The sequence below is a fragment of the Emys orbicularis genome, chromosome 15, assembly GCF_028017835.1.
Source record: "Emys orbicularis isolate rEmyOrb1 chromosome 15, rEmyOrb1.hap1, whole genome shotgun sequence".
Lineage (NCBI taxonomy): Eukaryota > Metazoa > Chordata > Testudines > Emydidae > Emys > Emys orbicularis.
The window spans coordinates 33,070,727-33,084,078 of NC_088697.1; the positions used below are offsets into that span (position 1 = coordinate 33,070,727).

Sequence of the window (13,352 nt, forward strand, 5' to 3'; positions counted from 1 at the left end):
CTCGCCCATTTGTCTCTAGTGACGACAGCCACCCAAGGACAACAGCCTCCTGCCCTGCTGCTGCAAGGGGAACCCGGGCTCCAGCACGCCATGGTCCCGAGCAGCACCGGTACTGCACAGGCTGGTGCTCATGGGGAGCCAGCCCCACTCCAGCAGAAGCAAAGAAAGAACAAACCCCAGACAGACATGTGTTGTCATGGTTGGCTCCCTGCTCCAGGGTCCTGGAGCAAACAGCTGAGTGGGTTAAACAGAGGCTCACAGCTACCTCTGAGGCAGAACAGCATGTCGCAGTGATGCTAGCACTAGGCAGATGGAAAATTAGAAGGGTTTTCATTACTCACGCTTCACCCCCAGCTGGCGAAGGCCCCCCCCAACGGTCTAGCATTGCACAACTCAATCGGGATTTTATGCCTTTCTCTGACATATCCAGCAATGGTCACTCTCCCAGACAGCACACCAAAGGACGTGGACCATTGCTTTGTCCTGGGATGGGAATGGTGAATTCCTGGTCTGCTGAGCTGGCTTCAGCCCCGTACCTTGGAGGACTGGGGGGCAGGGAAAAGATGGCAAAAGGCGGCTGTACCCCTTTAACCTCCCCTGATCCCTGGGGGAGCTGGGGGCATCAGCACATTTATGTGTTGTGCTCCCACGTGCCGGCTCTAACAGCATCCAACTGGGCAGTGATACGCGTCAGGGACAGCTGGAGCGCAGCAGCACTGGTGACACCCCCCAACACCACGGCCAGGGCTTGGGATGGCCTGTGACTCCGGCTTTATGCCGTCTGGGGGTTCCTGCCAGCTGGAGGGATCCCAACAGCTAGAGCAACTTTACAGGCATTGCTGCAGCGGCACAGAGGGACGGTAGCAGGGGCCAGAATCTGGTCTATTTATTCTGGGTGCTCACCTTGGCAGGAAACAACCAGATGGGAGACGTGCTCGTGCCCCTGTGTGACGAAGTGGGACTGTTCTTAATGTTTCCTCTGAATACTGTCTGGGTGCCTCAGTTTCCTCTATGCATTTCTTAAGTCTCTAGGGGGTGAGATTGTTGCAGAGCAAAGGGCCAGTGTGCATAAATGGCCAGCACTTTGTCTCCTGGCAACTAATGGCCGGGGCCCTTCCCCCCTGCCAGGTGATAGCTAAAGGTGTTGGAGAACAAAGAGATCAGGTGACCTCCTGACCTGGGGAAAGGAACAAAGCCCAGAGGAGGAGGGGCTGGAGGGAGAGTCAGTTTGGAGCTGGCTGGGGACGAGGAGTGAGGGCAGACGGGGTTGTCTGGCTCGCGGCCCCCCAGGATGGACCCGGCTGAGGGGTCTTGTTCTTTGAACCTACAAGCTCTGTTTTAGACCATGTTTCTGTCATCTAATAAACCTCTGTTTTGCTGGCTAAGAGTCACGTCTGACTGCAAAGTGGGGGTGCAGGACCCTCTGGCTTCCCCAGGACCCCACCAGGGCGGACTCGCTGTGGGAAGGGCACGTAGGGGCAGCGGATGCTGAATGCTCCAAGGTCAGACCCAGGAAGATGAAGCCGTGTGAGCTTCTTGCCCTGAAGACAGTCTGCTCACAGAGAGGAGACTTCCCCACAGTCCTGACGGGCTTTGTAGGGAGCAGTTCCAGAGCATCGCCCGGGGACTCCGTGACACCCTGCCCACCCAGCTCCTCCAGGCTCAGCTCACTAGTGCTGAGAGCAGACCTGGGATCAGACCGCTCGGCAGCTGCTCAAAGCCAGGCTAGGACAGGGCCGCCCCGGGGGAGGGGGGGGGGCAATTTGCCCCAGGCCCCGCAGGGGCCCCCACGAGAGTTTTTCGGGGCCCCTGGAGCGGGGTCCTTCACTCGCACCGGGGGCCCCGGAAAACTCTCGTGGGGCCTGGGCCCCCGGAGCTTCTTCCGCTCCAGGTCTTCGGCGGCAATTCGGCGGCGGGGGGTCCTTCTGCTCCGGGACCCGCCGCCGAAGTGCCCTGAAGACCCCAGGCCCCCTGAATCCTCTGGGCAGCCCTGGGCTAGGAGGGAAGAAGTTGCCTTATGCATTACTCACAATGCTCCTCCTCGTCTTATCCCCGCCGCTGAAGGTCACTGCCAGCATGGAGGCACACTCCTCGGCGTAGAACGGCCTGTTCCCCTCGTCGTCCACCGCACCTGGGGAAAAGCGACGGAGAACACATCAAGGTCCAGGGGCTGCTGCCTCTCTCACTACACAGCCCAGCTGCTCAGTCCCTAGGCAATGTCTCAGCCTTCACTCCAAAAAAGTGACAGTCTGTGGAGCTCCGCACTTCCAGTCACATATCAAACGACTAACGCTCCTTGCGTTTCAATGCACACCGGCCTGTACGGGAAAGTTTCACAGGTGAGCAGAAGGCCTGCTACAAAATGGCCGAGAATTAACTTCCACACAGAGTTATGCCCAAACAAATCTTATCCTCTTTGTGACCCTGACAAGGAAATTGAGACAAGCTTGGTCGTTCTGCCCTTCGCCCTAGCCCTGATCAGTGGGGAGGTCCTCCTCTGTGTAACGCTCCCTCTAGGGAGGTGGCTATCAGAGTCCAAACAGCTCACAGGCACCCATTGTTCAGGCCAGTTACTCCATGGCCACATCACCCCTCCGGTTTCTCCCTTCCCTCCGGGGCAGGTTGGGGACCAGGAGGATATTGGGAGTTTGCAGCTGAGCAACTGAACTCAACGGTTAGTAGTATGCTGGCTCTCACAGTGCCCGAACCATGGATCGCCAGCAATCCCCAGAAGGAAACCTGCTGGAAGCCAAGCGGGGGAATAGGACGTTGGGAAGGAGATGGGGCCAGGAGGGATCCCTTATGACGCCGTTTGTAAGATGGACAATCCAGAGGACTTTTGAATTTTGAGCAGTGCTCAGCAGTCTGAAGACAGGCTTATCCAAAGCAAGCCTCCAATCCTTCTGGGTTTCACCAGTCACTCACTGGCATGCACCTGCACACACGACAGTCTAGTGTGAACAACGAGCAAATTCCATCTCAGAAAGCACAGAGAAAATGTCAATTAAAGCAATTTGCTTATGAAACCAGAAATATCCCAAGATGGTCTTCGCTCAACACATCAGTCTCCATGAAAGACAGCGTTATTACAGGATCTACGGAGGGGCAGCCCGGTGTAGCTGCGACATCACAGAACCAGCACCCGGAGAACAGGATTCTAATCCCAGTTCTGCCAGGGACTTCCTGTGATTTTAGACAAGTTACTTCCCCTCTCTGCGCCCGAGTTTCTCCAGCTGTATCGTGGGGAGAACAATACCCATAGCAAATTACTGTTCGTACGGAGCTAAGTACCGGTATGTTAGACTATAACACAGCTATCTCCTGTGCACGCTGCCCGTAGAGTCTGGTTCTGGAACACAGGCTCTGGTGCATGCTGTAATTCTGCTGCACGGACACGCGACTACAGGGAGCGGCCTACAGGGCTGGGGCTGCTGTACATACCCTCCCACAAAGCCATCCTGTTCCAGTGTCAGAACAGGGGCCCTGCAGCAAACACGTGCCCTGCTTGGCCTCTAGGAAGAAGTTTCCAGAGACATTTACCATATTAAGCCTCATTTTAATCAGTGAAATACCAGCAGATGACAAGAAGCAGAGCTCTCCGCCTGCTATGTTTCTCAGCAAGTTTTCTATCCATAGCCACATTGGTATAGAGTCTCATGAAGAAGCATCTCCTCCCCACCCCAACACACCCGTTCCCTCCCCAGGATACAGAAATACCTTGGATATTAAACTGAATGGAAAAACCCCTCTCATACACTGGGAACATGGGAGGGGAGGACTTGCTGCATTTCTCTGTATTATCATCATCATCAACACAGGCAGCTACTTGGATGTCTTAATAATTAGCCCTTCACAACCATTAATCAGCCCCGACATCTATGAGAGGTAGGCAAGTTACTCCCACTTTATAGCTGGGGAAACAGCTGCAGCGAAGTGACTTGCCAGAGGCTGTACAGCAAGAAAGGGCAGGTGTTCCTAGTACCTAGCCCCATGTGCCATTCCTTCGACTGTGCTGCCTTCCTCCTCACCAATTCTCATGCAGGGCAAAGCTGAACTATTGCCTGAAGGGGAAAGTTTCAGTAATTCAGCAAAACGGAAAGCAGCTAAATCCTGCAATGCACGTGAGGAAGGCAAGCGGGGAAGATACTGGTGACGTCTCATTAACTGCGCATTCTGCAGCAAGAGCACAGATTTTAATATGCATTTTCTCCCTGCTGGTCCTACATTAGCCACAGTAAATGGAAGCCATCAATCACAGAGTTACATTTCATTTGCGGAGCCCACATCACCTGCATTCCACCTGGGCCCCAGAGCTTACAGAGCCATCTGTTGTCATGGGCGGCATCTCGGGGGGGGGTTAGGAGCTAAAACCCCACACAGCAGGGATGCTGCAGCAGCGAAGGCTCATTGCAAGGGATAAAGCTACTTGTTCAAAATGAATGTGCTATAAACTGTTTATGGTGTCCCAGGAAGCCCATAATCTTATAGCTTCTGTCATTCCCCCGCCCCCACCATCCTGGTCCACCTCCCCCAAGCGAATGGGTATTTAAATCTGGGAAAGAAGCACTGCGGAAGAGCTGCAATCAGACAGGTTGGGATGTAATGGCTCTGGCAGATTCTCACACCCTTGAAGAAGCACTTCTCTTTCATCCAAGGATCTCAAAGTGCTTTTCCCAGCTAGCCAGGCCTCACACCTTCCCCTGCCACTCACGCTTACAGACGTGCCCTGTCGGATGTGGAATTTCTAAGCAGCTTGGAGGGAGACCCTCGCCGGATCAGAACTTGGGAATCTGGGAATTTCCAAATGGGATGCTTAGGGCAGGAGTTACCAGCTTTCTTAGGCAGTGGTACCAGTTTAGCAGGCTATGCAGCCAGTGCCCATTGTCTACTGTTCAGCTCCTCGCATGCTCGTCTGTCACAGGGGCTGGGTTGCTGTGGTCATGAACCTGGGCTTTGGGGCAAACCCCTGAATCAGTCATTCTGGGGTCATGGCTCAGCGATTTCTATTAGAACAGCTGCTGTTTGGTAGGTTTATGATTGCTGCATGATGGCTTTCAGTGCAAACAACTCTGACAGAGACAGGGACATTACGTGGGTGATCCCTGGAAGGAGTGGAGGAGAAACTAGACCAAAACATATTTTGTCATGGCTGGCAGCTCTACAGGGAAGAGCTTCATTCTGCTTACTATTTCACAGATTTTACCACCTCACACTCAGCTTCTGCCCTAGAGAAGCCGGATTAGATGTTTCCTTAAAAAATAAAGAGTCTTAATTCTCGTTTTTAAAATCATTCTCTAGGGCATGGCACAAGAATTCCCTCCAAGCAGCAGCGAGAGCCTTTCACGCACACCTCTGTTCCAAGGCCCTAAAGTCGGTGCCTGCAGCCACGCGGACTGTGGAGAGGACTCTGATCTCAGCTCCTTGCTGGGGTCATACTGGAGAGCAGACCTGGCAACTCGCGGTGCTACTCAACAATCGTCAGTGCTCAGAAGAGTGGGGCCGGGTTACAGGCACATGCACACGGCAGGTTACCTATAGTGACGGTGTAGATGGAGTTGGCGTAACCATCGTAGTTGCAATTGTCATTGTGCTGCCCTCCATTGCCGCTGGCCACAACGAAAATGCTTCCAAAGCCCCTGCGACCAGCAATCACCCCATGTTGCAAGGCAGCCTGGGGAAGAGAAAAGCCATGTTACTGCTCAAGAGTGAGTTCCCATTGTTCCCTTATCCAGGCTTACCGGCACAATTACAGCCAGAAACCATAAAATGCCCAGCTCTGCACTCTGCCCTGCTGAAACGAGGTGCTTTTATAAAGCATTTCCACCAGCAAATGCTGGGTCAATTTCAGACTGGGCGTAAGAGGGTGAAGCTCCATTGAAGCCAATTGAGTTGAACCTGCTTACACCAGGTCTGAACTCAGCTACCCAAGTTTACATTAAAGAGCTTTCAGACCCTGATGCCCATATTTCTCTGCTTTGACTATGTTGATCTGAATCACGTTCTGCTTTCTTACAATCTCCCTGCAGTTTCAGCTGGAGAAGGTAACCTGTCTTAAACCCGTTATTGTGTAACATTGCTGGATTCCATTAGCAGCACCCATGTTCCAACCCAGAGGTGGCAGCACTTTCAAAGGCACGGGCAATGACCCTAGTATCTAATAAAGAGCTCATTGCATGGACCCCTCTGATGAGCATGTTATGTGCTAAGAAACTGTGTCTTGGCACTTAGAGCTGGAAACTGGGAGTCAATACCCTCTGGCTACAATTCCCAGCTCACTGTGTGACCAGAAGTCAGTCATAACCACTCTGTGCCTCAGTTTACCCAACTAGGAAGCAAAGATCATTCCTCCTGCCTCCCAGGAGTGGTATGAGGCTGCATCTGTTATACACATTCTGAGATAATTGGATGAACCGTGCTACAGAGGTGCTAAGTAGCTACTAGAGACCCAGATGCTGGTCTCAGCATTCTGGAAGGCCTATGAATGCTGGGAAAGAATAAATGAACAGGCACAACTGGAATCCATTTGTAACCACAGCGTGACAGAGATATATGCTTTAATGCATCCGTATCCACGCCACCGAGCTGCAGCGCAGCTGTTGTTCTGTGGTTGCAGAGATGCAGCCACAGCGTGGCAGAACGAACTCTACAGAGAGTGAAACCCCATCCTGTGTTAGTGGAGAGCTAAACACGAGCCGTGCACTTGAATTTCTAGGCGCTCGCTCCAAAGGAGGCATCATCTAGCTAAGCCCATCACTGTAGGCTCTAGGCATCAAATACAACATACAAGGTAGTGAAGGGTGAAGGCTGTTAGGGAATCGGGACAATGTTCTTCTGTCCATCTCTGGTGAGCGTGCATTTCTATGGGCTGTTCTGCAGAAAGGGCTCTGGAAGGAACATGTTCACTGGGCAGCCTCCCTGCTTTCAAGGGAACGCCTGGGCAAAGAGATGAGCTATGTGTCCATCCCGGTCTCCAGAGGCAGGGAGTTCCACAGCTCCACTCACAGCCTCGGCCTCCCAAGACCTTCCCCGAGGTGTGCTGCACACCTTCCCCAGAACAGCCACAGGGCACTCTCGGGAGTTTGCAGACGGGCTCTGATCCCAAAACCTCTGAAACCAATGGGAATATTTTCCCTGACGTTAACGTGCTTTGGATCAGGCCCTGGGTCAGCCAGGCTCTCGCCCATCAAGTACTCTATGGATAAAAACTAGGGGGTTGATAGCTCTTACTTACATGAGTAAGTCACTGGGTGGCGGGCACATGGATGGGGAGCTAGTACACAGCACGGCTGTGATAAATGCTCACATTAGCGAAAGCCAAGAGCATCAGTGTCTTAATGCTGCGTTAGGGCCGGAAATGGGCCAGGCCTTGATCGGCATCCGAGTCAGCAGCCTGGATTCTGCCTGCATTTTGGGGGGGGGTTCATTTGCTGCTCAGTACCAGTGCAGGCTCTCCCGCTGCAGTGCCGAGCAGTGACTAAATAGAGAGAAACCCTCAGCCCACAGCCACAATAACTTACAGTTGTTTGCAAGAAGCGAAGGGGCTGTTCATAGACCTGACAGAATGTTTTAACAAGCAGTGGAGCTAGATTAGAGTCTGCCAGGGGCCAGATTATCTCCACACTCCAGCAGCTGCCAGACCAGCCATTCTAGGGAGAGGGAAGGAAAGCCCAGCCAGCCCCCAGGTGGGTTAATCCAGAAATCACTCCTTCTTTCTTCTCCTTTCCAGGCAGGGGCATCTTAAACACCTTTACATGCCCCTTCCAGACTGACTCCCCCTGCCATTTCTCTCACTCATCAGGGTCTGGATACTTTGCCCGAGTCCCTTATTCATTCCCAGGCCTTCCGAGGTTGCACTCCTTGGATTCTGAGCCGCTCACTGATACAAAAGCTGTTAAGTATCAAAGGGGCTGAGAGTCTATTCGGCCCCCTTGGAGCCGCTTCCTTTCCCAGTGAGATGAACTTTTCCTTGGAACTTCAAGTCACCATCCCCTACAACCCCAGCTGTCACCCTTTCTGAGGCAACGGCAGCTCTCCCTGGGGCACGGTGACCTGGGGCGGTGTGCACTGCACGATGGGGTCGCACAAGAGCTTTCTGCACCACAGGGCAGTCCCTGCTGCTCTGGGCTTTAGGCAAACCGAGAATTACAAGGCATTTCCCAGCGAGGTGGCTGCCCTGGGGCTGGCTCCGTTTTTTATACCTTTCCTAGCTGGTGAGGACCATCCACAGTTTTGCCATCATCATCCGGCCCCCAGCTGTGAAGAGAGACACCATGAAAAGACACAGTCACCTTGGGACGCTGCTTTGAATTCAAGTTTTCAGGCGTGACTGTAGTGCTGGGAAAAGGGGCCCGACTGGCAGCCCTTTATCCGTCCACAGGACAGATGCAGCACAGACAGGTCAAGGAGCAGCTTCCCACATGCAGCCCGACCCTGCCCAGCAAGGCCCACCTCTAGGGCAGGAAAGGAGCTCAGTCTCCGTGGCCATCATCTATCCAATCTGCCAACCAGGTTAGTGCCAGTTAAGTGCAAACCTGGGCAGAGGCCCCCAAGCACCCGTCAGACAGGACCAGCTCTCAGCCATCTGGGAGCTGAGCATACGGCACTTTCCCATCCATCCGAGGGGGCCCTGGGCTGTCGGACCCTGCCCTCGTGTTCAGACCATGCTCCGGCTCCGCTTCCAATGGTTTGATTTGGGGTAAGGTTATTCTCCCCAGACACTCCAGCTCACAATGCACCTCCCACTCAGGGTGCCTTGGGGCTCCAGTTTCCTCTGTAAGCCTCACCTTCACACAAGGCTGGGTGTCACCGGGGGCCGTCTACACCCATCTGGAAGCTGGCTGATTAAGGATAGGTCAAGCCGCCTTAACTGGGTTTACCCCACAGCTCTAACTGGTTTTACAGTCAGTTTAGTTGGAGCAGTTTTAAAAGGCGCTAGACAATCTCCCAGCGGACAGGCCCAGAGACAGACTCCCATCCAGGGGCACCGAGTACAGTGTACTTCAGTCTTCAACAGCACCGACGTGTCTCTTAGTAACAATAAAATCACAGCCCCACCCCTGAAATATGACAGGCTGCAAACCTCCACTCGGCTCAGCTGCGCAGGACTCCTGGCAAGGCAGGCTGGGGCAGGAGACGCTTGGAAAGCTTGATTCCAAAAGATATGCAGCCCAAGCCCGTGTCCCCATGGCCAGCTCCTGCCTTCCTTCCAGATAGGGCCTTGCTGAGAATGCACAGACCCCCGCACACAGCGGCTGTGTTTGTGGTGTGGATTCTTCTGCCGCCAGGAGGAAACATACCACATGGCTTAATAAAAGCTCAGCCCCTGGGACACCAGGGCCAAGGCTCCCAATGCAGCGCTAAGAGCCCCCTGGCGCTTCCCGCGGGATCCCAGGTCTGAAGCCCAAACCAGGGCTGGGAGGACAGAAGTGTGGGCTAGCGCTCCGAGCAATGCACTGAAAGCCAGGGCGCCAGGATTCTGCCTCTGACCTCTGCACTTCAGTTCCCATCCTCCCAGCAGGGACGGCAATGCCAACCCATCTCATGGGCCTTCACTGGGGCCTTCAAAGCCTTTTAATGAAAGGTGCTAGAGATCTGCAAAGTCCTAGTGCATCTCTCTGGGTATCCCCATCTCCTGGGCCAGACACCAGGAGAATTCCTTGCCTCTGGCCCCAAACAGCTGGTGCGTCCCCAGACCGGCCATTCCTTCCAGCAGATGTTATCCCACTGAGCAAAGGGGGCAAACTCCCTTGAGCATTTTAATCTCATTTAAACGTGAGCACACAAAGGGGAAAGGTGCTACGGGTTTTGGTGCTCACGGCCGAGCTGCTCCTTAGAAGCGGAAGGGAAGGACGGGAGCTGGTGTGGAGGGAGGGGGGCAGCAGCCCCGTAACAATCAGACAACCACGGCTCTGATTTTGCCAGTACATCCCGGGAAAGGAGCCCAGCACCGGGCTCGGCACCACTCATGCTAAGGGCAGTCGTGCCATGTGTTTTGGCAGGACCTGCCCCATGCCCCTTAGCACGGCGCTCTGGGCTCACCTGCAGCTGTAGATGTCATTGATCTGATAGTGCTTGTTGAAAGCGATAGCCTCCATGCTATCTGTGAGGGGCCCATCCAGGACTCGGATGCCTGCACAACAAAGGACAATTAGCATGACTGTAATGGATCGTGTTAGTTGTAAAAACAGTGTGAACTAACTCCTCGGCAGGTTCCCAGCAGGGACATCTATGGTCCCAGCATCAGGCCAAACCGGTTCGCTTGCGCCGGGAACAAGGCAGTAACCGGAGATGGATTCCCTGGACTCAGGCTAGGGCTTGTCAAGCCACCCAGAGGCTCATTCTGGGCTAGTGAACGGAAAGCCCAAGCCTCCCATTTACAAACTGCCAGAGCCCCTCACCCCACGGCAAGGAGAGGCAGATAAGGAGTCTGCCAGTGAAACACGAGGGGCTGCTGCCTGGAAACAGCGTCCGGTCACTGGGGTGATTTGCACGTCTCTGCTCTGAAGTTGGGAGCTGGAGTAGGAGGATGGGGAAGGGCAGCAAAGGGATGAGTGAAGGGGAAAGGGTGGGTCAGATGAGACAAAAGGCCAAAGTCTTGACCTCCTGGGGTACGTCCACACGAGCTGGGAGCACGCTGGGGAGACAGACTCACACAAGTGGGGCTCAAGCTGCCTAGAAATAGCAATGTGGACATTGCAGCACCAGCTCGTCACACAAGCTCAATCCCGCCCCCGCCCCCCCCGATCAGGTGGCTAGCCCGAGCCTCCACCAGGGCTGTAACAGCCACGTGGCTCTCTTTCGCATGCTAGCATGAGTCCCACTGCCACGAGTCTGTCTACACGGGCTGGGAGGCTCGATCCCAGCTGCAGCACAGATGTGCCCTTGGGGTCCCCAAAGATCCCCTGGTGCTTTTCACTAGAACTGAGGCATCCTGGCCATACTCCAATTCAGACAATTCTATTCTGCCTCCCCAGCCCCCCTACAGTCTCAGCTGGAGACAGTATTTTTTAAGCCACCTGTCCTAAATTGCTGTGCTGTGCACTGTTACACAGCTGATGTGTTCCACCCCAGACACAGCTGTAATGCAGCAGTGGGCGAAACGATCCCATTATCTATAGGTTGCTAAGTATTTAGGGATCCTTTATGGCAGAAGCGGATATGTATCTGCTCAATATATTATTAATCAGAAAGGCTTCTAAGCTGCAGGACCACCAGATTTCTGTGATCAAGACACTGAGTATTTCACAGTAGAGTAACCCCGACTCCAGAGGCTAGATTAAAAACAAATGAAATCTTAAACTGGACACATGCTTTCAGGGAACCAAAGAGTCGATAGTCAAACGGTATTGCATCATCGTTTAGGTTAGCAAATAATGTTACAAATGGAAACCATGCATACGCCCGAGTTAAAATCTGTATCACTGAGGAAACACCCACCAGTTTCCGCTCCAGGCCGGTGCAGCACAAGTGCCTTATTTGCTGTCCCAGTGGAATAGTCCCCGCCCCAGCGCCAAAGAAGTCGAATGAAAGCAGCACTGGCACTGCATCACTCCCAGCTCTCTGAAATCCAGCCCTTGCACCAAGCCAGGTGTGGTCTCAGGACTGCAAGTGAATGCTTGGCAGAGGGAGACGCCCCCTGTCCCACCCCTTAGCCAGAGGCTGCTCCGCCTGATTCCTGCCTTGCTTGAGCTGTCCCCAATTCACAGACTCAGGGGCAGGTTCAGATTATGGTTTGATCACTCTTAGCAAGCACAGATTCCTGAGGAATAAACTGAGAGTACAGCTGGCTTTCCTCGCCTTCTCTCCCTCCAACCCATGGGGTCATTTTATGGCAACACTTCATATTATTTAATTTACTGTGCCCTAGAGAACAAAATCTGGCTGCTGGCACGCAATTTAATTACTATAGTGACACTCTGCACATCTGTAGCACCTTCCATCCACAGATCTACCGCAACGCATGGGAGAGACATTCATTTACGCTCTCACCTCCTCTGCAAGGGACAGAGCTTCATTTCTCCAATGGGGAAACTGAGGCACGGAGAAAAGACGTGTCTTGCCTGAGGTCACCCTGGCAGAGCTGGGATTAGATCCTCCCTACGCCCAGCCCCATGGTTTAAACCACAGTCCCATCCTTCCTGTTGCACTCTGCTAAATAAGCTCTACTTTCCAATGGCAATGACCAAAACCTCCAAGCCAGGGTGGAGCCAGGCAGGTGCACACTACAGAGGGGCCCTACAGCAGTGCACACTTACTGAGGGGCTGTGCAGAAAAAGCCATGGGCAGGGGGAACTGCTCCAAGAAACAGAACAAATTAACCGTGTAGGATTTTAGTCTCCTCTTTCAGTTCCATTTTACTTCCGCAGCATATGGTCTCCCTGGTTTTACCCTGCACCTCAAGAGTGCTGGCTGGTGCTAGACTACTGGTGTTCACGGGACATCTGGATTCATTCTAAGGAGGGCAGCACCATCTGCTGGACAGAGTGAAAACACAGGACTATTAAGTTCATAGGCATCCAGTGGGTATGTCTGTAGTGCAATTAAACACCCGGGGCTGTCCCATAGCAGCTGACTTGGGCTCACGGCTCGGACTGCAGGGCTATAAAACTTCAGCAGAGCGTCTGAGCTCTGGGACCCTCCCCCCTTGCGGGGCTAAATTCTCTCACTGAAATCAATGGGCATCAAGGTGGTTTCAGTAGCTACTAAAACCAAAGGGCAAAGTCAACAGGAACCGTTTCCCTGGTTTTGCACAGAACAGATGTGCAGCCACGTCTGTGCACATCATGTCTGCGGAGACGAAGGGCTAGGTGACCAGCAAGGTCTGTAGGGGATGGTACACCACTTCACTTCACTGGAATCACAAGGTGCGGAAGGATTCTGGGAACCAAACTGCTTGGCACCAGAGTGTATGTTTATCCAAGACTCATTTCAGTCGGAGCAGGAAGCTTTTGGCTCAGTTTGTGAGTGGAAAGCACCAATGGCCAGTGCAAGATCCACCAGCCAGCCTCTCGCATGAGGAGTGGGGAGTCTCGCACCATGGAGACACTGGGGCACAACCACTTTCAGAGCTGAAAAGAAACCAGATTTTCTCCAAACCACCAGGCATGTCAGTGGCCCTGTCTGATCATACTGGCTTCCTGGACATCTGCACGAGGCCATAAGTGCACAAGGCCATAGCGTAGTTGTTGTAGGCAGCAAGGGAGCTTCCCAAACATCAACCGAACTTACACGTGTAGGGAACAGCCGCTCGAGCAACACAGAAATGGGTCCAAGCCAACCCACAACATCCAAACACCCCAAAACACTGGGGGAAATGAGATATCGCTGATATTTCCCTTGCAAAAATGCTGACT

At 53.4% G+C, this 13,352-nt stretch overlaps 1 protein-coding gene across 1 annotated transcript in view; it reads right to left on the bottom strand.

Moving 5' to 3' along the window:
- PCSK7 (proprotein convertase subtilisin/kexin type 7) overlaps positions 1 to 13,352 on the bottom strand; it is a 49,167-nt gene that overhangs the window by 27,814 nt on the left and 8,001 nt on the right. The window contains exons 5-8 of the mRNA XM_065417097.1: positions 10,039 to 10,129; positions 8,199 to 8,253; positions 5,533 to 5,671; positions 2,031 to 2,131 (exon numbers count right to left, since the gene is read on the bottom strand). Coding sequence (XP_065273169.1) covers positions 2,031 to 2,131; positions 5,533 to 5,671; positions 8,199 to 8,253; positions 10,039 to 10,129 — 386 coding nt within the window. The remainder of the gene's footprint in view (positions 1 to 2,030; positions 2,132 to 5,532; positions 5,672 to 8,198; positions 8,254 to 10,038; positions 10,130 to 13,352) is intronic.